General features: G+C 43.2%; 1 protein-coding gene across 2 annotated transcripts in view; it reads right to left on the bottom strand.

Annotated features, from left to right (window-relative positions):
• The window catches only part of FAR2 (fatty acyl-CoA reductase 2), a 219,492-nt gene that overhangs the window by 7,790 nt on the left and 187,286 nt on the right, over positions 1-24,416 (bottom strand). For both annotated transcript variants that reach the window (XM_026652296.2, XM_026652297.2), the window contains exons 9-11: positions 23,025-23,092; positions 5,247-5,418; positions 1,191-1,320 (exon numbers count right to left, since the gene is read on the bottom strand). In XM_026652296.2, the coding sequence (XP_026508081.1) occupies positions 1,191-1,320; positions 5,247-5,418; positions 23,025-23,092 (370 nt within the window). The remainder of the gene's footprint in view (positions 1-1,190; positions 1,321-5,246; positions 5,419-23,024; positions 23,093-24,416) is intronic.

The raw sequence follows: 24,416 nt of genomic DNA, 5'->3' as shown, positions 1-24,416 counted from the left end.
TGCCCTCACTCTGTCCCCCACTCTCAGCAGGTACAGGTTGTCTCTGGACAGGTAAGTAACATCTTTTTCTTCGTGTTGTGGTCCCTATATGTATTCCAAATGTGGGTGAGTATCGAGCAGTGATCAGCATGGATATGGGTGCCAAGATGCAAGAGGTAGCACAGCCTGCAATATGGCATGGACCACTGCAGTGTCTTCAGCCGTCTCTTGGGTGATACTGTAATGGGTGGTGAAGGTATGTACTGAACACCACGTCGTGGCCCGACAGATGTCCTGCCAGGAGACATCTGCTAGGGAACTGGATGTGGCTGCTTGCGCCTGCATCGAGTGCACTGTAATTCTGTCAGGCGGCGGGATGTTGGAAAGTGTGTAGCATTCTTAGATACAGTTGGATACCCATTTTGAGATTTGTTGGGAGGAGAGGGCTTGGCCCTTGAATCAGTCAGCAATGGAAATTAACAGTCTTGTTGACATGCGAAAGGCATAAGTTCTGTGGAGGTAGAATGCTCGCGCATCACGGACGTTGAGGGAATGGAGGGAAGACTGTCTGCAGGGAAGACGTGTGGCTTAGGACGGAAGACTGGGAGGTGGATAGATTGGTTCTGGTGGAACTCTGAGACCACCTTTGGGAGGAACGTGGGATGCAGTCGCAAGGAAACCTTGTCTTTATGACAGTGTAAGTGTGGGGATAAGGGGGTAATCCATCATGGCAGCTAGTTCGCTGACCTGCAGAGCCGAAGTGATGGCCACGAGGAAGATTACCTTCATGGAGAGATGTGAGAGGGAGCACGTTGCCATTGGGTTGAAGGGTGGAGAGGACAAGATTAAGGTGCCACAGGGTTGTGGGTTTTAGTACCGGCAGGAAGCTATTGAGAAGCCCTTTCATGAAGTGAACAGTGGTGGGGTGAGTAAACACCGAGTTGCCATCTTCAGTGATTGGTCCATCCCTTTTTTTGCTGCATTGCAGAAGCAGAACATCCTCCTAAACGAAACTGAAGGCTTGTACAAGTCTAATTAACAAAACTGGGGGAAAATAAATTATTTCTCTTTCTTTCAAGGAAGTGTTTTTAATGCTGACCATCCCTGGAAGATGCTATTCGAAGGCTCACCCAAATATGATAGGCTGGAAGACTGGAGGTAAACACAACTGTGGTTGAGAATATGAGCAATTTAGCAATAGGTATACTTACTCTCCTGTCCTCTGGACTGAGCTGGGTCATTAACATGTTCATATTTTCTGAAGACCACTCCCAGGACTGACAGGTGAAATATTCCAGAAGCATCATAGACTTGTGCAGCCGATTGAAGATCTTCATCATCCTGGAACAGTGCAGAGGTGTCGGAGCCGTGCAGAGCCACAGCAGCACATATAATGAAATAAGGAGAACTTGCTCTTATCTGAAAATTGGAGTTTCATGCAGGGCTCTCCTACTTTACATAATAGGTTTCTCCATGGAGCTTAATGCCTTAGTTGCTTTTGCTAGTTATTGTGAAGCTGAGTTTTGGGATTGAGCCATCCAGCAGCCTCCTCTTCTGTTCAGCAGGCTGATAACTTGCTTAGCAAGTATATAACAATTTCAACTGAGGCCCTGATCCTGTAGCTGGCTCCTCAGGGACAGACCCTGGTGCCTGAGAAGATCACTATTGGCTTCAGTGAGACTCACCATGAGCATGAGGCTGTACCTACACAGAGCCAGTTGCAGGACCATGGCCTAACTTACTAGTTTGAACCAAATAACAGTAACAAACTGATTAAGTCCTATAACCTAGGACACACATAATACCTATAACATAGGTATCTTTCAGACCCCCTCTCTCCTTGTGTACTATTGCAGGAGTTTTGAACAGTTCAGGTGCTCTAAATGATGTCCCCTTTCTTAAATGGGAAGGGCCTGGTGTCAGAGCACTCTGAGTGAAGGATTCTTGACTTCTGTAAAAGTCATGCAACCATAGCTGCTGTGAGTCTGGTAGCTATCTCTCAGAGTTCCTTTTCCAGAGGAAAAATTCATAGATTCCTAGGCCAGAAGGGGCCATTGTGACCATCTAGTCTGACCTCCTGCATAAAAAACAGGCAATAGAACTTCCCCAAAATAATTCCTAGACCATATCTTTTAAAAAAAAAAACATCCAATCTTGATTTTAAAATGGTCAACAATGGAGAATCTATCACAATCCTTGGTAAGTTGTTCCAGTGGTTAATTACTCTCACTGTTAAATTCAGACTGGAAATAAGGCATAGATTTTTTTTTATCTAATTTCAACTTCCAGCCATTGGATTGTGTTATACCTTCCTCGGCTAAACTGAAGAGCCCATTCTTCAATATTGGTACCCTGTGTAGATATTTATAGACTGTAATCACCCCTTAACCTTCTCCTGGTTAAGCCAAATAGATTGACCTCCTTGAGTCTATCACTAGAAGACCTGTTTTCTAATCCTTTAATCATTTTCACAGCTCTTCTCTGAAACCTCTCCAATTTATCAACATCCTTCTTGAATTGTGGACACCAGAACTGGATGCAGTATTCCATCAGTGATCACACCAGTGCCAAATACAGAGGTAAAATAACCTTTCTATTGCTCCTTGAGATCCCCCTGCTTATGCATCCAAGGATTGCATTGCCTCTTTTGGCCACCGCATCACACTGGGAGCTCATGTTCAGCTCATTATTCATCACAACCCCCAAATCTTGTTCAGAGTCACTGTTTCCCAAGATAGAGTCCCCCATCTTGTAAATATGGCCTACATTCTTTGTTCTTTGGCCTCTCTGTTGAAGATGATAACAACGGTGAGGCTGGGTTTTGGGGACTCCTGTCCACAGGGAGTTGAACATTGACCACTAAATCCTTCCACACAAGCCACCAAACAGCTGACAGGGAGTAAAAATTCAACCCAGGTTAACTCTGGCTGGCACCTGGAAAGTGAATGCATTTTGATGGCTAAGAAGTTAGGACTGAGTGTTTGTGGGGGGAAGATTATGGGTGGGTGCCATAGTGGGTAAAGGGGAATCTGAATCATCTGGGCACTTGCTGGGGAGCAGGAGACCAGCAGAAGATGTAGCATCAGGGATAGAGGAGAAGGCACCATGATGCTGTGTGAAGGAAAAGAACTACTTGAAGGTGTGGAAGTTGGAAGAGGCATCTGAGGAACAATAAGAGAATTCAAACTGATGGGATGGAGGAAGGTTTGGATTTAGATGTTGCAATGGGTGGTGAGAAGGAAGTCAAGGCTATGTGTAACACCAACAGACCCCTGTCGTTGGCAGGATCGAACCGGGAACCTCTGGAGTTTAGTGCATGAGCCTCTTCTGTATGAGCTAAAAGCCATATGGCCCTTAGCTAAGATTATAGAGCAGACTCATTAATCTCTCTCTAAGTGGTCTCAGTGCCACTAGATGGGACAGAACACCACTCCCAGGAGGCATGTGGGTTACATATGCACTTGTCTGAGGTGGAGAAGAGGGGTAAGGAGACAGTTTGGCAGCTGGGGGAGGGTCAGTGGAATACTCAGTGATGCAAGGCTGTGTCCTGTTTGCCCAGCTCAGAGATCTGAGACTTCAGGGGGTGGGAGGTACTTCTCAGCCTGAATAAATTCCAAACTGCATTTGAAATTAAAGTTTAGGATTATAGCTGACATTTCTGCATCTACTACAAGAATTATTGCAGGGATGTCTTATGGCCTGTATTATGTAGGACGTCAAACTAGATAATCACAGTGGTCCCTCTGGCTTTATAATTTATGGACTTAGTGGCAACAATCTTGCTGAAAAGGGCCATCATTTGTAACACCAGCAATAACTATATTTAGCACTTATTACTGTTATTTATTTGCATTACAGTGCCTAGAGCAGTGGTGGGCAACCTGCGGCCCATCAGGGTAATCCACTGGCGGGTCGCCAGACAGTTTGTTTACATTTGCACGGCCACCCATGGCTCTCAATGGCCGCGGTTTGTCGTTCCCAGCCAATGGGATCTGTGGGAAGCGGCGGCCAGCACGTCCCTGCGGCCCACGCCGCTTCCCGCAGCTCCCATTGGCCGGGAACGGTGAACCGCGGCCACTGGGAGCCGTGGGCAGCCGTGCAAATGTAAACAAACTATCTGGCGGCCCGCCAGCAGATTACTCTGATGGGCTGCAGGTTGCCCACCACTGGCCTAGAGGCTTCTTGCACTGCTCTAATTTATGCCCAGTTTTCTATGATTCCTAGGGGCCATTCCTGAAGTTGGGAATAACTGGGGCTCTAAGTGTATGCCCCATTTCCTTCAGACATGTCAGGGGGTAGGGTAACATCACAGCTGCTAGAGCAGCTCCACGCCATCCAGGGATTTCCCTACAGATGGCTGGTTAAACCAGCTATACGCTGCCTGGGTGGGCCAAAGCAGCTGGCCTGGTCCACTGTTCAAGCTTTCTTTTGTGATTGTTAAACAAGTAATAAAGCAGGAAAGAAGCTGAGTTATATTATTTACACAGGAGTCCCCCACAAAAGGGTCATGGATGCCTTCATTTTGCTTAGCTACACCGTTGCCAATGCTCAGAAATCATCTGTAAGTGTAAACGTTCTTTTTAAATGCAGTCCAGAGCTTACGAACACTCAAACACTCATCACACCTTTCCAACTGTCAGATTGTTGTATGCGGGTTGTCACCTGCTGGACATGTCACTGACCTACAGGTCAAAATAACTGTGTGGTAACACTCTGAATATTGCCAAGCCTGAGTCTTCATGCATTGACACAATTTCACAATAGACTGAACTAACATCAGGATATTGCAGTGATCTAAAGCTTGCAGTATGCATGGCAACAGGGGCAGGTTTAAGCACAGACAATAAAAGTAAAGGACTGAGGCACCACCCTTTTGTCTACCCTCACTAGATGATTATGCTTGACCTGATTCCTCTTTGCGGGGCTCTGGTAGTGGGACCAGAGGGAGAGGCCACTTCTGACCTTCTGGCAGCTTGGGAAACCATAAATTCTGAGACCAACTCTATGGAGCTGAGTCTCATTGAAAATCTAAGACTCTCCCATGAAAGCTGAGAGAGGTGGGAACCGTACGCTGGGGTGAGCAAATGGGGTTCAGTTCTTTCTTCTTGAGTAAATGGCTCAAGAGTAGTACTGGAGAAAGGAAGACAACCGAGAACTTTAAAGCGAGTGCAGATACTGTAGGGCTGATTTTCTCAGGACATGTTAGAGCCCTTCTCTTCTATGATATTTTTAGGTATGATAATATATGGAGTAGCGCAACTTCTCACCTGGGCTTTCTTCCTGTTAATCTCAAGTAGAAGTCATAGAGCATGGCTGGAGCCTTATGACTGACAGTTATCCAGTACTGGTTTATCAGGTGATTTGAGGTCGTCTGAGCCCTGGGTATTCTGAAGGCCTGCTCAAGGGGGTTCCTTTTGAATGTGGATATGACATGGTATCCTGTAAGATAACAGAACAGATGTTTCGAATTAGACATGCATCACTTTTAGAACAGGCTGCCATGAGCATATCGATGTGCTCAAATCTATTAATACTACCAGGTAATATGGTCCTAGGGAAATAGTTGGATTATATGATTTACATTTTGTCAGAGGACAAAGATGGCTGTTTCATGCTGATTAACTCATACCATATACATATGTAAAAAGAAGTGGTGTCGTTATAGATATAAAAATCAACAATGAGAGCCCAATAATCGGGTCTTTACATATTTCCCAACTCATGCATGGCCTTTGTTATATTTGTCACAAATGTGTGTTGGATGCAGTCTCTGTCTCTGCCTTTTCCACTGTCCTTAAAAAGAGAGGATGACAAGATAAGTGTGGCCCAAAATTTGATCAGTTTTATATTTATACATTTTTAAAAACACAAACCTCTTTGCAAAAATCCCCATCATTCATTATGGTTTGAGGGACTGGTCCTACTCCATGGCAGTCTTGCCATCAAAGGGAAAGGGGGAAGGATCCAGCCCTATATGCAGTCTTCATATTAGGACTGGATGCCTTTCTGAAATATATGCTTTAGTCAAACACAAATTATTGGGCTGAATAGAGGAGCAAATGGATTATTCTATGGCATGCATTGCACACGAGGTCAGATAAAATAATCTAATGAGCCTTCTGGCCTTAAAAATCTATGAATCTGGGCTGCTAGTTATTTAAAACAAATGCTTAACTAAAACTTAATGGCAGCACTCATGAGCAACTCTACCATAACGAAACAACATATGATGGAGCAAACATTTCAAGAGGGAGCCAATTTCTGCTTCAAACTTTCAACAACAGTGAATTCTAATTCTACTCTCAATTACAGTGGTGTAAATCCAGGGGAACGTCATGAAAATCAGTGGTTACTCCAGAGTTACTCTCCTATAACTCAGAGCAAAATCTGACCTATTCACTTTAAACTATGATTGTATTTCTTAAGAAAAGAGAACTTTAATTAATTTTCAAAAAAGTGCCAGTGCATATACTGGGCTGTACTGAGAAGGAACAGTTAGCATATCTGTATATTCTATATACTGTATATTCTGAAATCCTCATCATATTCCTTCAGAGCAGAATTGGTTTATGGTAACTAATTGCAAATCATATACACCACAGACTTTTGTGGGATTTGTTGTCTATGTAACAACAAAGTTAATTCCATTATAGTCATACCCTATGGAGCCTGAGAAATGAGACTACAATGGCAACATTTGTATTCATGTTTGCACTTAAGTGTATGTCTGCACTTAAAACGCTACCATGGCACAGCTACAGTGTGGCAGCTGTGCCACTGTAGCGCTTCAGTGTAGACACTGCCTACGCCAACAGGAAGGGTTCTCCTGTCAGCATAGGTAACCCACGTCCCCAACAGGCAGTAGCTAGGGCAACAGAAGAATTCTTCCATCCACCTAGTGCTGTCTACACTGAGGGTTAGGTCACCTTAACTATGATGCTCAGGGATGTGGATTTTTCACAGCCCTGAGTGATGTAGCTAAGCCAATGTAATTTTGTAATGTGCACCAGGCCTAAGAAACAAAATACTTAGGGCCGTTCCTCCAACCTGCTATATGAGGGAATCCCCAGGTAGCACAAAGTCACTGTAATGTCACCCCTCCTGACCTTTTACACAGGAAGCTCTGTGCTGGAATGGACCCTTGGGACCAGAGGCAGCTGCCGATACCTCCAAAAGAATTTACTTTTCGATGGGAACCTGTGGCGGGGTGGTCACCCCGCTCCTGCCCTGAAGGGCTTAAAGCAGCAGGAAAAGCCAGGCTGATTGGGGAAAGTAGCCACAGCTGGGGCCACGCCCCAATCAGGCTGCAACTGGCCCTATAAAAGGGCTCTGAGCCAGCAGCTCAGGAACAGACTCTCTCTCTAGCTTCTGGAGAGAGAAGGACCTGGCTGCCTGGGAGCTGAGAAGGGCACCTGAGGTGGAGCAGTGCTGGGGAAGGGCAGAGGGAGCTGGGGAGCTCCAGCCTAGCAAAATCCCAGGCTGTAGGCCTAGTTAAAGGTCTACAAATAGGTACTGGGGCTGCAGAGGGGCAGCCCAGAGACAGGCAAAGGCAGCAGGTCCTAACCCCCTTGCCGATGAGTGGTTTACAGACTGAAGTCTGCTCCAGGGAGCGGGGGCTAGACGATGACTGGCAATAGCCACTAAGGCAAGGTGGATTTAGAGGGTTGGGGTTCCCCAGGGAGGGGAGACCCAGATTGGGGGTTACTGTTGGGGCAGAACCCCAAGGCAAAGGGCACCGGGTCTGGGAGGGACACGGCACCAGCGGTAGGTGAGACACTGGCCTGCAGAGGGCACTCCAGGCGGGAAGAGCTAATTCCCAGGACGACCAGCAGGAGGCGCCGCACCGGTGAGTTGTCACCCCACCACAGAACCACATGGAACAGTGTTCCTATTGCTTTATTCACTTGGCTTATTTCACAAATGGAAAGCCAGATCAAAATGTTCAGTGTGACAAATTATGTCTAGACCATCCTCATACAGCATGATTCCAAACTAGTGACTGGCCAGTCCTCTGCTACATATCGTATGGTCTGTTCATCACTGTGCTATTCCTACTTAAGCATATGTAGGAATGTAGCCTGTGACTGGGAAGATGCCGGTTAGATTTTGCTAGGTGGAGGAGTTAGACACAACATATAAAAAAAATGGTACAGTATAATTTTAGCTTGAGATCAGTGTTGTTTGTCTTTGTTTCCAACATGCTACAAGGAGCTTAATGGCTAAAGTCCAATGTTCCTCAAACTTGTTTTGCAACTGTCTCATCGGCGCTAGTATTCCTTTTATTTTGTAATTCTATAGTTCACTTGTGGGCCACAGGGTAGAGATGCTCTTGCTTGTGGAGATGCTTCTCTTTACTGTATATTCGTTCACCAAGAAAAGTAAAAGGTGGAAGTGAGATAAATAGTATTACATAATCAAACAAATTAGTCTGGTAGAAAATTCTAGAGTGAGGCTATTTTTTTTTCTTTACAGAATTCCATATGTATCCAGAAGCTGTAACAATGAGTGGCCATATACATTCAGTACAGCCCCCTTGGGCCATTAGGGAAAAGAATTCACAAGTCTTGGCTCCAAAAAAAACACAGGTTTGTGCGTCATCAACTGAAAGACCAGCTCCACTACTTCATCCAGTCAAGGAAGCCCTAAGACACATAAGCATGTTTGATACAGCCTAGCAGAAGTGCACATACACAAAAGCTAGCACCCCACCTCTGCATTACCAAGGTCCACAATGACAATCTGCCAAAAGTCCTATGGATTCTGCTCATCTGGAATTTTAAAATTGGCCCTTCCTCTTTGTTATCATTCTGCATATTTGGGTCTGATGCATTTGACCGTTGAAGCAATGGGGGAGTGCACTTTGCCTACCACTTTGAGCCAGACACATGATGACATTACACACTCCAGTAAATAGGTTGTTAACATGCTTTCTTTAAAGAATTTCCAGTTTGCTTACTGCTGTGGCATCTCAGACCATTACATACCAAATTAGCATCAATTAACAAAGGCATGAGACACAGGGTGTGGGGAGTGAAATGCCTCAGATCAGACAAAGCTTTGGCCAAACAGATGAGGTCTTACAATAAGGCTGAGTTAGCTAACGTGGGCTTTGACAAAATAAGTCCATTGAGAACACTTGCTTGACCTCAGAAATTCACTACTAGTGACTCTCAGCAGAGCTGCTTGACTTAAAACCAGCTGTGATTACGGTGCATGAAGAATGAGATGGTCTCTAAAGACAATCACATCTCAAGTCACGTAGAGCTTTAATGACTACAACCATCACCTTGAATTGCACTCAGAGGCGCACTGTAAACCAGTGCAGTGCATGGAACACAGGTGCCCACATAAACCTAATCCACTAGGCAGGCAAGTTGCCACATTCAACAGTAGCTGAAGCATCCAAGTGGTTTTCAAGAGTGGTGGCTCCAATAGAGAACATGGCCCTTAGCCCACTTGGAACTAAGCATGCATGACTGTGACAAGGTCTACATCAGCAAGGAAATAGCTCAACCTCGGAGCTAAATACAGATTTAAAAAAAAAAAAAAAGAGCTACTGGTGAGTCCAAGAGGTACCCTGAGACTGCCAAATCCCTGGTAAGGGAATGACCTGATCCTCTGACGGATGGAGTACTCCCAACCCTCACGAATTCAAACCAAAACAATTTTAAGTGAACACACTTGTACACACACTTCTTCAGTTTTCACCCATAAACAGGCATCATTTTATTACAATATTTCCAAGTCGCCAACATTGACAGTAAGTAAATGACAAGCAAATTAATAGTCCTAGTTAAGGATGCCTGTGTTCTGCTGGCTTTGATGGAGGTGGAGAGATATGCAGGAGGGGTTGGGACTGATGTGTAGCTGGGCAGGTAACACTGTAGGAATAATTTCATTCTTTATTTTCCCTGCTTTTGTGGATTTACATTAGGGAGAGTCTCATGTGGGCAGCGTTAACTAGATGTTGATGTTTTGTGGAGAAATTTGAATTAAGTATCAGAGAATTTAGCGTTCTCATCTCGGTTCTTCACTAAACACTAACCACGGGATGTCAAAACTCCTTCTGATGTCATAGTTTAAAAATCTTTAAAGAGAGGGTATTAAGGTTGAGGAGGAATTGACACCAGTTCTACTTTGAAAAGTGGCAATGTGAAAAGGGCACCTTCTCACTCGGCAGGCCTGTTTCTTGAGTGTATTCAGAGTCATTTCTCCTTACTTTAGTGACAAAAATAAAAAATTAAAGCCTTTTACCTCAGTTAATCCTGCAGAGCCAGAACAGCTAGGAGAGATGGCTCAGGATTCTGTTAGTTTGTCTGCATTGACAAGACAATTGTTTACTACATTTAGACCTGGGCAAATCCATTTGAAAATAAAGGGTTTGCCCACATGTAACTGAGGGGATAATTTGAAAACAAATGAGCTACCTCCTGTATCTGAGTGCCTGATTTAGCTTGCAGAACCTTGTGATGAAACCCTAGAAGGAAAACACCCACCTTACCTCTCCAAATCCAGGTGATAGTGATGATAAGAATACAATGTGGCACCTCTTGAACATGGGAGTAAAGTGGTAAATAGAGCTCATCAGGCCCAATGCACTGGAGTATATCTTCTAAACAGTTTCATCATCAACACAGAATAAATTCTTTTATTGTGTAAACTAAATGGGTTCCATGGTATTTACAAGTGTGGGGAACCTTATTCTTTGTACTTCAGATGAGGGCAGCTATACTTGACCATAATTACTTCTGTGAATTTTCCTGAATACACTTGGTCTATTCAAAATCTACATTTGGCCATTTATTCCTTCCCTGAATGCTAGCAAATATAATTCCATGTTTCAGGCATTCATCAATCTCCAGATCCCTGTCTTGCTATCTTTCCCTCTCCATTAATCCCACTTTGGAATGATTACAATGGTGGGTTGGAAAGAGAAGAGTTTTAGTATAATTTGACTAGTTATTTAAAAAAAAAAAATCTTGCCAAGTAGTGGAGACTGAACATTAGGGATATAAACCAACCCTGGAGAACAGAAGGCTGATGTGTTTGGATGTCACAACACAAATACAGTGAAGGCAGTGTCCAGGCCATCTCTTTGCTAATTACAGTGTCAAGCATGTTGGTGCTCAGCAAATAATCATGAGAGACATACCTAATCCCATGCACGAATCTGTGGATCAGGTGGGAAATCCCATGAACTCTGTCCCTTCTCCCCTAAAGGAGAATTCTTTAACAAGTCTCTTTAAGTCCTGAACAGTGTTCAAGTTTCAGAGTTTATTTAGCCTCTCCCTTTCCTAATGGAAACTCACAAGTGTTATTTGCTGCCAGTGATATCCTGGAGCTGTGATAGTGTTTTGATACCATCTGCAGCAAGTGTTTAGAGCATCATCTGCTTTTATTCAAACCCAAACATTTGCAAATCCAATTTTCAATTATAAACCGATGGAGGAGGTTTTCCTTTTGGAAGCAGTCACTTATTTAGCTCTCCATCCACTACTCTTGCTATCTTTGGCTGTGACAAAAAAAGACAAATAATTGTTATATTTATAAAATGCAGCCATTGTCATTTCAAATCACATACCATACATTGAATTTGGGCAAATCAGCAATGCCTTCTCTGTGTTAGCTAATTAAGGCTTCTAGCAAAACAGCTGCAGCACACTGCCCTGTGTTTCTTCTTGATGTGGAAATCATGTTTAACAAATGGCAGAGGAGACACAGGAGAAAATGCTGAAAAGCAGGAGGCAAACATCACCTTTGTATTGTTTTAGTAAATACCTGAGATGGCTGTGAGACCTACATGAAAATCTCAATGAAGGGAGGTTCGGTGACTGGTGGAGAATACAAAACCATTCTGCACAATTGGCATAGCTGGTGCTGTGGCCAATTTATTCTATCTGGTAGCTTAATTCCTGCCTTTAACTTTTTTCTCTCAAGATTTACACCGGAGAGACCACAGCCCTTATTTCACTGAGTTGGCTGCATTGACATATGTACTATGTGTACTAGCCTCTGTGTGCCTAGGCATGTTGCTCTTTAGGAAGTGGTCAGTACTCACAACTGGGGTCAGATTAAGTAGCTAGATTTTCAAAAGAGGTCTGCATACTGAGCACTTTTGAGAATCTGACCCTTATTTACATGCATAAATGGGAGGGAGTTGAGCTCTTTTGAAAATGTGGCTCCAATTGAATTTGAACATCTGGCCTTGAACTCTTTTGAAAATCAGCCCCAACCGTTCAAAATCCCAAATCACTATAAGAGTATCATAGCTCTCAGTACAACAAGGCCATTATGTATCTAAGTACATGTATGTCACTATATGTGATGGATGTAAAATGTGGGACATATAAGGACACTGGTGTAGGAAGCATCAAAAGAGACCATTAATTTTTAGAATATTTTCTCTAACCTTGTACACCAATTCTGTTGTAAATAATGTCTAGTAATAAGTGTCCAAGCACTAGATTTGTGTGGGAAAGAGGTAAATCTGGGCCTAAAATGAGGTATGCGAATTGAAGTAAATTTCAAAATGAAAAGTTGGTTCAAATCGAAAAGTCAAAATGTTTAATCTTGAAAATTTCAAATTGAAACATTTAAACTTTTTCAGAATTTTTTTTAGTTTTTTTTTCCACTGAAGTAATTCAACACAGATTCATTAAACGTTTCAGCTGACCCAAATCTGCATTTTTCAGAAATAAAAAAAAACCCACCCCACATACAAACAAACAAAAATAACCTTCCCCCCCCCCCACACACACATATTTCAGCCAAAAAATTTCATCCAGCACTAATCATAATGGATGTGTACAAGAGGGCCATATTAAGATTGTTCAGGGCAGGCAAAGAACCCTGAGCACAAATGAAACCCCAACAGTTTTGCTGAAATGACACCAGGACAGCCTTCCTCACTCTTCCTTGCTTAAAAATAAAAGCAAGTTCTAGAAGTCCATTTAGAATTTCAGTGGGTCAGAATCAGAACTCATTCTGCCCTACCCAGTTCATCAAGGGAAAACTGGATGGCTTGAAATTCATTAATATTCACACAGTGAAAACCATATTGCAGCCTGTTTGAAGAACTGCTTTTGACTAGAAGTTTCAGAACATACTGCGAATGCTGCAGCTAGCAAGATTAACCCACTTTGATTTTATTGGCCAGACCTAAATTGCAGCAAAGCAGAACAAATTGCTTTGAAATTACTTCAGGTTAATGCTTAGCTGTCAGGCACAGACTTTGTAACAATAATAACAAATAATAACAATAATAGAAAAGAGACACAAATATACTTTCAATGGCATGTTATTTCGAAAAGGAATAAAATAACAATTTAAGTAATTGGATAATCTGACAATTAGCGCTTGTCTACACATGGAAATTTAGTGAAATACATATTCCAGAATAATTATTACCCTATTTTGGTATAGGTCCCCACTTACAAACATTCTTATTTCAGAATAAGAGTGTCCAGACAGGGGCTTTTACTGAAATAACTATTTCAAAATAGCTATTTCAGTAAATTTCCAAGTGTAGACAAGCCCTTAGAATCAACCTGGGGAGTACGGGAAGTAGAAGAGAACTAAAGAAAGATTAACATTTTAGAGAAAACACGTTTTAGCCTAAATTCTTCCAACTGCTATTCCACTGAAAATCCAGTGTAACTCCATTAATTTCTGTATATTTGTATGGATGTGGAACAGAATTTGGTCCAAAGCAGGGGAAAAAAAATTAGAAATAGTTTCTCAGTGTAAATTGGCACAGATCCATTGGAGTCACCGGAGTTATGCCAGTTTATGTCTGATGAGGGGCTGGCCATTACTTTCACAGCCACGCCGAAAGGGCCAAATTCATCCTTGATTTCACCGGAGTTCTTCCAGGGATAAATTTGGCCCTGGAGGCTTGTTTTGCACTCCTTGCAGCTCATTAATTCTTATGAACTATTTCAACTGCTTGGTGAAAAGAAAATGTAACTCATAAAAGAAACATGCAATTGGTCTCAAGAAAGAAATCCCAACAGAGTCATACAGTCTATAGTCAGTCCCATTTAATACTTAAATGTGAGGAACTCCCTATTTCCACAGCAAAATGACACATCAGAGACAGTGAAATTAGTTAAGGAATTGCTCCTATTACTAAACTAATCTCTTATCAGGATCTGGCTCCTTACAAAGAGCCAAATTCTGCTCCCATGCAACCTCACTGACTGTAGTGACACTTTATATCAAGGAAGCTTTATACCAGGGGAAGTGTTATATTAAAAGATGAAAACAGCTAAACTGAAAGATAAAAGAAAACACTGGATAATGATGATACACTAAAAAAAAACTTACTGAAATCAGCCACTCAGAGGGTCAGCAAAATATTGCTTGACTGGTACAAATTTCTTTGATTGAAAGTTGAGCAAAATTTTACTGGATACCACAAGAGCATAGTTCAAAAAAAGATCCTTTAAAAAGGGGATGCTAATTACAGATATCCATGTGTGCAGAGTTTACTGCACATTTAATAATGAACTGTTTAAATTTATGAGTAATTTGTTTCCTTAGTGTAGGATGTAATATGTAGAATGTATGTTTTAGGTGTTGGGACGTACGAAAAGATGCCTGCTTTTCTGGCAAGGAAAGAGAACAGCCAGGTAAAAAGCTGAGCCAGCAATCTGACCAGGTAAACAACTGGGTCAGCAATCTGATCAGGTAAACAACTTGGTCAGCATCCAGTAAGGTAAACAACTGAGTTAGCAAATTAATTGTAGTGCTAGGCAGAAAAAGTGCTTATACAATATATCATGAATAGCTTTGTAACAATGCATTTAAGGCACACCTGAATGTGGTTGTGCACTTGCTTTTAACCCTATGCTGTGCCCTGTTTTGGTGGATTGATCACTCACTGAAGCAGCGAATAAATGACACACTTTTTCAACTCAGAAGTCTGTCTGTGAATCTGAGGGTTCTGGGTAGCGGGAAGAAGAATCATCAACAGTTTGGGGGGGAATTTTGAAGGACTATCGTTGGGTCTGGTTGAGATAAAGTAAAGGTCATAACTGGGCTTTGCTATATGGACTTGGTTATCTTTGTGGAAGTTTGGGTCAGTGACAAGGGAGGTCCCTATGACATTGATCCCCAGAAAACAGGGCCCTGGGAGGAGATTCAGAAGTCCCTTAATCATGCTAGATCTGAAAGTGAAGGAAGGACAGAAGAAAGCCTGCATTATACAGGGATTAATAAAAGGAATTAATGTGTTATGGGAGCAGTTTGTACTAAGGAGGTTGAACTTCAGACACTGCCCCCTGAGCTTGAGGGGGATGGAGATAAAGGAGAAGCTTTTAAAATACATGTGGTAATAGCTAATCAAGGCTTCCGCCAATCATCTGATGATTGTGATAGCATACGACAGGAATGGGATGAATTGTTGAATGAGGTAGCAAACCTGAGGGACCAACTGGCTCAATGCCAACATGGGGATCCTCCAGTTCCCAAGGATGGGTCTTTCCCCATGTCCCTCCCTCCCTACTTTTCCCAACCCTCAGCCCCTCCAGTGGCACCCTATCTGGCTGCCCCTATGATTCTAAAATCTGAGATGGACGGTAATCACATCTGCACCACCCTGGATGATAAACTGTTGGCAGCTGGGGAATTTCACTCTCTATGGAAAAAATCCAGGTCCCAACCCAAGGGATGACTGGAATAAGTTTTGTCAGTGGCTTTGAATGGCTGCGGATATCATGGAGGACAGCAATTTAAATGATAAAGATTGGAACCAGATGTTGAAAGGTGTATTCGGAGGTTTATACGCACGAATTGCTGGATGTGTAAACACTCGCCAGCCAGAAAGGAAATTTTGTTTGGTAGTCCATCACCTACAAGTGACATGAGTAGTTTACATCTTTGCCTGGGAAAAGCCCCACAGAGGGAGGGGAAAGGGCTATGAATTATTGGAATTCGGGTCATGGACCAAATGATTGAGTGGGAAGGAACTCCCAAGAGCATATTGAATCGTTAATAGGACAACCAGATGACTGTCCACAGCAATCCTAGTTTTCACCCCAGCCCCATGATTATGAGCAAACTATTACCCATGCTGAAGCATGGTCGGGGGAGAGGGAGGAGACCGTCCTACCTATAAATGAGGCAAGGGTGTTTCAAGTTGAGGTCAGGAGAGGCACTGGTGCATGGAGAAGAGGAAGTGGATGGAGAAGAGGAAGTGTGGGTAGAAAGGGGGATAAGAGAATGAATTTCTTTCAGGAAGTTGCAGGAAGAATAGAAGGCTCTGGAATGTCGGGTTAAAGAATTAGAGGAGAAGGCTGGAAGCCTGTCCCCACAATAGGGGGTGCCATGCCCTGAGGCCACTGCACAACAGGTTTGCCCTATTAAATTAGATAAATGGGGGCAGCCTCATGTTCAAACATATATTGAAGGACAGCAGGAAATAATATTAACAGATAGTGGAGCAGCAATTTGCATGACACACAAAGTTAGGGAAGGAAATGCTCAAAGGAAGATACAGGTGATTATGGGGGTAAAAGAACAGGTAGTAAATGCTAAGGAGGAAATTCTGTCAGCAGAAGTACTTGGAGCCTACAATTTTTTAATAGATCTGGCTAACCTGTGTGTAGTAGCCCACCCGGTCAGAATGTGGTTAAACATTACCAGCCTGTAAACAGAAGGGAAGTTACATAGTTAAAAGCTCTTGCTGCTGTGTGGGCAGAGCACAAGACAGACTGTGGCAGAACAAGTTTTATAGCTAGGATAGAGGGACTTGATCCTCCCACCTCCCCCCACCACCCCCGCCCGCCCACAAAAGCGGTATGCTGTGCCCTGGGAGGCTGTTGAAAATGTAACAGAAAGTGCAGCAGCTGCTGCATCAGGGGTGTCTAAAGGAAATTCGGTCTACCTGTTATGCACCTGTACGGCCTGTAAAGAAGCCTGACGGCAAATGGAGGCTAACTATAGATTATAGAGCCCGGACTGACTATGCAATAGGGGGAGCTAATGTAGTAGCGGCATATCCACAAATGATTGCTAAAATACATCCAGACAGAAACTGGGTCTCAGTGTTAGATGTGGCAAATGGCTTTTTGTCAATACCGCTGACAGAGAAACGGCAATATAAAACTGCCTTCACTTGCCAGGGGATGCAACATGCATGGACAGTTTTTCCACAGGTATATAAAGATTCACCTGCCATTTTTCACAAATGCATGAAAGATTTTGGGGGATCTTGGAAATCATAAATTAATCATTCAGTAGGTAGATGATATCCTAGTCCAGGGAAGGAGTAAGGAGGAACATGATGAGTTGTTGACAAAAGTCTAACCTAAGGTCCAGATCCATCAAAGTACAGTTAATTTCCTAGGAGTAACATCCTAGGAAAAGATGGGAGAAGTGTTAATGCATTTAGGGTGGCCCAAACTGAAAGACTCCCTATTCCACAAGACAAAAGGCGTTTACAGTCGTTTTTAGGATTGACTGGATTCTGCAGGGATTTCATTCTTATGTATGCTGAAGTGGCAAAACCCTTATATGAATTAGCAAAAGCTAATGTTTGGGAATGGGAGGAGGAACATAGGGATGCTTTTTGCAGACTAAAATAAGGTCTAGTGAGTGCTCCTAAATCGGCAGTGTCAAATTTGGAGAAAACTTACTCTTTCTGGATAATGGTGGAGGATGGTAGTCTTGGGGTTGTTGTCACCCAGTTTATGGGACAGATAAGAGAACTGTGGCTTTTGCATCATAGTTGTTGCAAAGTGTGGAGTTAAAATACTCAGTGTGTGAAAAGGTGGTTGTGTGTGCATATTGGGCACTGATGAAGTTTAAATATCTTACAGGAGGTCAGCAAATAATTCTGCGTACCCATCATACCTCCCTGAAATTATATACTGATAAACTGCCTCTGGGGAATGTTAGCAGGGTCAGGATACAGAGATGGATGTTCACTCTTATGGCTGAAAACGTGCCCACCAAAATTCTACAGGAGCCACAAGCCTGGGTAGATGAAGAGGGAAGGCTCAGTAATGCAGAATTCTTCGGATGTGTAGAGGAAATACATGATACACCTCTACCCCGATATAACGCGACCCGATATAACACAAATTTGAATATAATGCAGTAAAGCAGCGCTCCGGGGGGGCGAGGCTGTGCACTCCGGCAGATCAAAGCCAGTTCGATATAACGCGGTCTCACCTATAACACGGTAAGATTTTTTGGCTCCTGAGGACAGCGTTCTATCGAGGTAGAGGTGTAGTTGGGTTTGTCAGCCAGGGGAATTGCAACTGGTAAAAGGTGGGTGTTGGAACACAAGTGAGCACTGTCATCTAGAGGAAGTGCCCCTGCCACAAAATCATGTTACACACTTAGGGAATGGAAAGGTCTGCTATCATTTAAACAATACTAATAATGTATCAAGTGTCACCTTGGAAGGGTATAAACATTGTGTAAAGATCTCACAAGGCACATGGTGCAGCAATGTCTCATTAAAGAGTATAAAATTGGGAAATGAAAACTGGCAAACTGTGCCCCACATTATCACTCAAAATGTAACCTAGTCAGGGGGAGATTTGTTTAATAGCATAAAATTAGAGATTCAGCAATCAATGCATTGGAAGGCCTTGCTGAAGTCAGTAGAGGTCATATGGAACCCAGCTCAGGAAACAAGCAAGATGTCACGTATCCTCAAATTAAGTGTGGATGAGGTTGGGAAAAGACTTTAGAGCAGCAGAAGCCAATAACTGGTGGGATGACAATGTATTCTAACATGACAAGTGGAAGACAACACCTGATCCTGCACCTAGTGGTAATGTGTGTGTTTTGTTTGGTAGGATGGTTGTGTGTATATCAACGCAATTTGCGGAAATGGATGTATATTCGAAATGCTCAGCAAAACTTGTTTCTGTTACAGCACGGATTATTGTGTATTCCGGGCCTAGCATCACATGCCCATTTATGGAACATTAATTGGCAATAGTATCTCATGTCATATAAGGGGATGTGTAGCCATTCTCAATATATGTGAGGCATGGATTTGGGTTGTGTGTAAAGAGGCCACCAATAGCAGCCTAGCCCTGCTGGTTGACATCTTACGGCCCAACTCATGTTTTCCCCAGATGGATGGTAGTGGCACACTGCATAAAAGTAAATTGAGTGCTGAAACCATCTCTGGTATTACTTACACAGGTATGCCGTGAGAGCTAACACTGAACAATGTAAAGAGAGAGCTAGGAATAATCATCTAACTCATGGTCATCTGGATTTATTTGGTCATGACAGAGGATGACAGCTGGTGATGCTACCGTGATAACTGACATTCTGTATGGAAATATCAGACAAGAGTGGTAATACTCAGATGGCACCTTGCACCACAGAGCCCAGGGATTTTGCAGGAGTGTTAATGCACACTATTAGAGGGCTTTCCCTTCACCCCCTCCCCTGGTTCTTGTCACGCAGACAGAAAGCAGAAGACCAGAAGTCCAAAGTGCAGGCAATGCGATGTTTATTGGGGTTAGTTTCAAGCAAGCATATCCATAGCTCTACATGCTAGCAGAGTCTGTTTCCCAGTGTTCCGTTCCCAGCTCTGATGCCACAGAACATTTACCCCGTGTCCCCCTTCCTAGTTCTGATGCTGCAGAACCTTGCCTGTGTCCCCATTCCCATCTCCCATTTTCCACCTCCTCCTTCTTAGCAGGCCCAAATATACCTGCAGTGCACGCCCCAAGTCCCACCCCTTACAACTTATGGCCAAGTTCCGTTTTGGAGGGTCATGAGTCTGGGGTCTTCATCACATCTCTTTTGTATTCCATGGGAGGGGTGAGGAGTGAAGTTATGTTCTGGTCAAAGCCAGGATTTTCTTTGGCTTTTAGTGTTTCTTATGCCTCCCCTCCCTATCCCCACTTGCTCCTCTTAACTGGTTGCTTGACCTTGGCTTGAGAGAGGAGCCAGGCAGCAGTCCAGTGAATGCTCATATATTAAGCAACAGAGTCCTGTGGCACCTTTAAGACTAACAGATGTATTGGAGCATAAGCTTTCGTGGGTGAATGCCCACTTCGTTGGATGCATGTCATATATTACACTCTCAGCATACCCCATAACACTTTTAACTTAATCTCTTACCTCTTTTCACCTCATCAGCTTGTGGGCAGGTGTAACACACAGTGTCTTTGTTCACAAATATTAGTAAGGATATAAGAGTATCAAAAAGTCAAACCCAAAATTCTATCCCAGGCTAACAAACAGGCCTATATACTAACACACCAAGCAGGGGGTATTTTTCTGGAGACACCCTGCGACGGAAGAAACGGACAACTACATAATAAAGAACTGAAACAAGTTATGGGATAGTGTTGCATGTAAAATAAGAAAAGAAGGAGCTATGTAGGATGTAATATGTAGAAGGTATATTTCCTGCTTGTCTTGCAAGGAAAGAGAACAACCAGGTAAAAAGCTGAGCCAGCAACCTGATCAGGTAAACAACTGAGTTAGCAAACTAATCTTAGCACTAGGCAGAAAAGGTGGTTATACAATACAGTACACTCTTGCTATATTGAACTCCTGGGGATCCAAGCCATTTATTCTGTATAGCCAGGAATTCGTTATAGCAAGGTGGGAGTGAGGGTGGGGGGGCGGGAACAGAGTGAGCTCCTCTGGCCCTGGGGCTGCGGCAGGGGGCTGTGCTCCTCTGGGCCTGGGGCTGGAGGAAATCTCTGTCCCAGTTGTGGGGCGGGAGGAGCACTCTGCCCTGGCTGCGGCCACAGGGCCAGAGGGCCGGTCAGCCCACTGCTGCAGCCCTGGGCTGGAGAAGCTGTCAGTCCCGAACCACAGCCCAAGGTTCGCTATTGTGAAGGGCATTATAGCGAGGCTCTACTGTATACAATGAATAACGTTGTAACAATGTATTTAAGGCGAGTACCTGAACGTGGGTGTGTGCTTGCATTAACCCCTATGCTGTGCCCTGTTTCAATGGACTGATCACTCACTGATGCAGTGAATAAATAAACATACTTCTTCAGCTCAATAGTCTGTCTGCAAACCTGAGCATTCTGGGTAGCAGGGAAAAGAACCAATCAACACTTAGAAGCTCTTATGTCTTCCACTGGCCTTCTAGGTGACTTTAGGCATGTCACGTCACTCTCTGTGCCTCAGTTTACCTATCTGTAAAATTGGGATAATGATTCTGACTTTCAGGATTTCTGTTCAAGCATGATCCCCACTCCAACTTGGAGCAGCCATTACAGGGAAAGTCCTTCTGGAAGTCATAACTCAGGGTTGGAGGAAGCATGCTCAGTTGCTCTGTGGGGTGGTGCAAGTGCAGTCTGGTCAGCACGAGAAGCTATGAAAGGCTTGAGCATGATCAATAAAGATGGAGCCACCAGAGATTTTAGCAGTTAAACCCTAAGAGGTCTCTAATGTGGTAAACTGTGATTTTTCAATGGCTATTTTTAGCCAATTATGGGTCAATTTTTATAGGGATGGCATAAGAGACATCCATGGCACAAAGTCCACTCCTCTTCCAAATATCAATTACCTACTCCAAAGCATGGGCATGCTAGAAGATCTCAAAGAAAAAGTTTGCTTGTATTTTTTTGTAACATAGGCAAAACAATGTATTTTCCCCTACCTTTGTTCTCGGAAATGGCTGGACCATTTTGACTGTAATTTTCCAGAACAATTCAGCCTGAGGCAGACATTTGACAAGGGAAATTTCAGCTCAAACAATTAAATTTTGGCAAAGTTATAAGCACCTGAAAACAGGATATAATAATGGGAAGTGCTACCAGTCTGCTCTACAGATCTGCACGGAGGATCGGAGAGAATTTTGCCCTCAGTCCATTTACAAAGCTGAACTGCTCCTGCACAAGCTTGCCTTGCACATCTGGATGCAAGTTGATGGAGCTGAACCATCAGAAATGCAAGTTTCTGTTACACAGTCTGATGAATCCAAGTTCCTAGTTAGACTAATGAGCACTGTAATAGGAAAAGATTAGGTACAATCCATTTATTTATCAGTATTTTCATCAATAAAATTACATGCTGAAAATAAAACAGAAAAGGCGACAAATGGGAGTGTTATGAAGGCTTTGACCTCGACTAGCGGTATGAAGACAGTTTGTGCAAGGCAGTGGAGAATCAGGCCCAATATGTTTCTGCAGCCGTAAACTGACTGATTATGCTGATTTGCAATACTGTAGCTGAAGATACCTCTACAGTGTGGGCCAAATTCTGCTATTGGGTTTCTGTGGCATTTTTTCTGAGTAATGACCTCAGGATTTATCCTTACATTTCCATCACCTCCAACTCAGCATCATGCCGGATTTAAAACATTTCACTCAAAACAACAACAAAAAAAAGCCATGAAAACGGCTTGAATATTTCCATTTACCAGCTTTTTGCAATGTAAAGCAAACTCTCTTAAATTTTCTGTTCTTTCCAGGGTCATCTTTTCAAGTAAATCAAGGACATTTCTATTTCAAGACTGTACCCTTAAGGTGCACCATAGAAACATGAAGAAAAGGCTATTTTATTTTCTCTTTATATACTTTTTCTATTCTGATAATTAGAGCGGCCTTTGGAAATTATATCATTCATGTCAAGGGTTTTCTAATTTGGATTTAAACACAAAGCAAAAAAGGGGAAATTTGGGTCTGGATACTTATAGCATCTTCCAATGGAACTTGAAGTCATGACCTCCTACTCCTTCCTTCACAACTTTAAAAGCTCAGCAAAGCATTTAAGCATGTGCTTTGATGAACAGGGACGGGCTTACTCAAACACTTAAAATTAAGCATGCGCTTAAACACTCTGATGAGCAGGAATGAGATTATTCACACGTTTAAAATGAAGCAGATGCTTCAGTGCTTTTCTGAACTGGGGGTTAAGTCTGATCTGTGAAACCGCTGCACGCAACACACCTGTTCATCGTAAAGGGAGTTCCACATGTTGAGCGCTTAAAGGGTCAGGCTGCTGCTATTGAGTCTATCAGCTAAAACCAGGACCATTGTTTCCATGTCTGGCACCCAGGAACGCCACTGATGGTTTGTTTTCTTGTTTTAGTTAGAACTTACCTATCTCTCCCCAGCAGAAAGGGTTGATTCCACCTGTTGTACAGTTGTACACCATCATTGTTTTTGGTCTGGAAAATACATGATGTGAAAAATGAAAGAAATTTAAAAATGTGGAAAGAAAACAGAAAAAAAATATCCAGTTATCTGGTGGTGGGCCTTAAAATCATGGACAAGAGAATGGGAGCAAGAAATACTTTAACTAAAATATGGCCACTACATCTCATTGCACTATTTGAGTTTATGGGACAGTTTTGTAATTTCACGGTGTTCAGTGGAGATAATTAGGTGTAAATGAGAGCAGACTTTATCTCTATATAGTTTAATCCAAGCTAACTAGATAATAAATAATCAAACAAAATACATTCTAAAAATAAAAAATCTCTTACTTGTGCATACGGTCTTTCATCCCCAAATGCTTTAAATCTATACACAACATACAGCACTAATGAAATGCAGCTACATCTGTGGTTGAGCATGACAACTAAACAGCACAGTAGTGAGATGAGGGCAAATGTTAGCCAAGCACACTAAGGCCTCTTATTGATTTCAATGGGAGTAGGTGCCTATCTTACTTAAGTGCTTTTGAAAATCCCAATAGATGCCAATCTGTAGGGTGACCATATTTCCTTATGCTGAATATGGGACACCTGGTAAAATTACTCGTATTCAAGCGAGTTCAATGGCAATCAATTAGAACTATGCAGTGCAAATGTTCAAATGAACATCAAGTTGACTGAGCCCCCATTAAAAAGAAATACTGCGTAGTTGGATTATTTTTATTTACCTTCTTATCTTTAAGGCTTTAGGGTTCACACAGGGAGGGGTGACATACACACCCCTACCCTCCCACAAACACGGGGAGAGGTGACACATACACACTCCCGTATGCCTCTGTCACACAAGGGGGTGACCGACCAACCTGACCCTCCATGCTCGGCACACTCCACCCTCCATGCCTGGCTGGGCCCCTGGGATGGATCTGCCTCTCCCGGTTCCTGGTGCCGTGTCTTCCAGAGGCAACACATGGGGGGGGGGGAATGCAAAATCACGTGCTCCCCCTACCCAGATTATTGCCAAGGTTCACACCAAAATGTGTCCAGCAGCAGCCTTTTGGCACTGTGTGGGAGGGAAGGGACAGGAGCTGCTACCAACCACAGGGGAAGTGGAGGAGGGGAAAGGGATGACCTGGCCCGTGTATTTGCAGAGCTCATCTCTTCTTTTCTCCCCCCCCACCCCCCACCCCTGTGGCTGGAAGCAGCTTGTCCTTTCCTGTCCACACAGTGTTGAAAGACAGCTAACACCTCCAGGCTGCTGCTGGCCACTGACATAACCCAGCCACCTCCTGTCCCCACCACTACAGCGTGGGCAGGAAGGGCTTAAGCCTTAAGGATG

Source organism: Terrapene carolina, unplaced genomic scaffold (assembly GCF_002925995.2).
Source record: "Terrapene carolina triunguis isolate 2854851 unplaced genomic scaffold, T_m_triunguis-2.0 Scaffold112, whole genome shotgun sequence".
In the NCBI taxonomy this organism is placed as follows: domain Eukaryota; kingdom Metazoa; phylum Chordata; order Testudines; family Emydidae; genus Terrapene; species Terrapene triunguis.
Note: the sequence above shows the minus strand (reverse complement) of the source record. Positions and strands in the feature narration are given on the sequence as shown.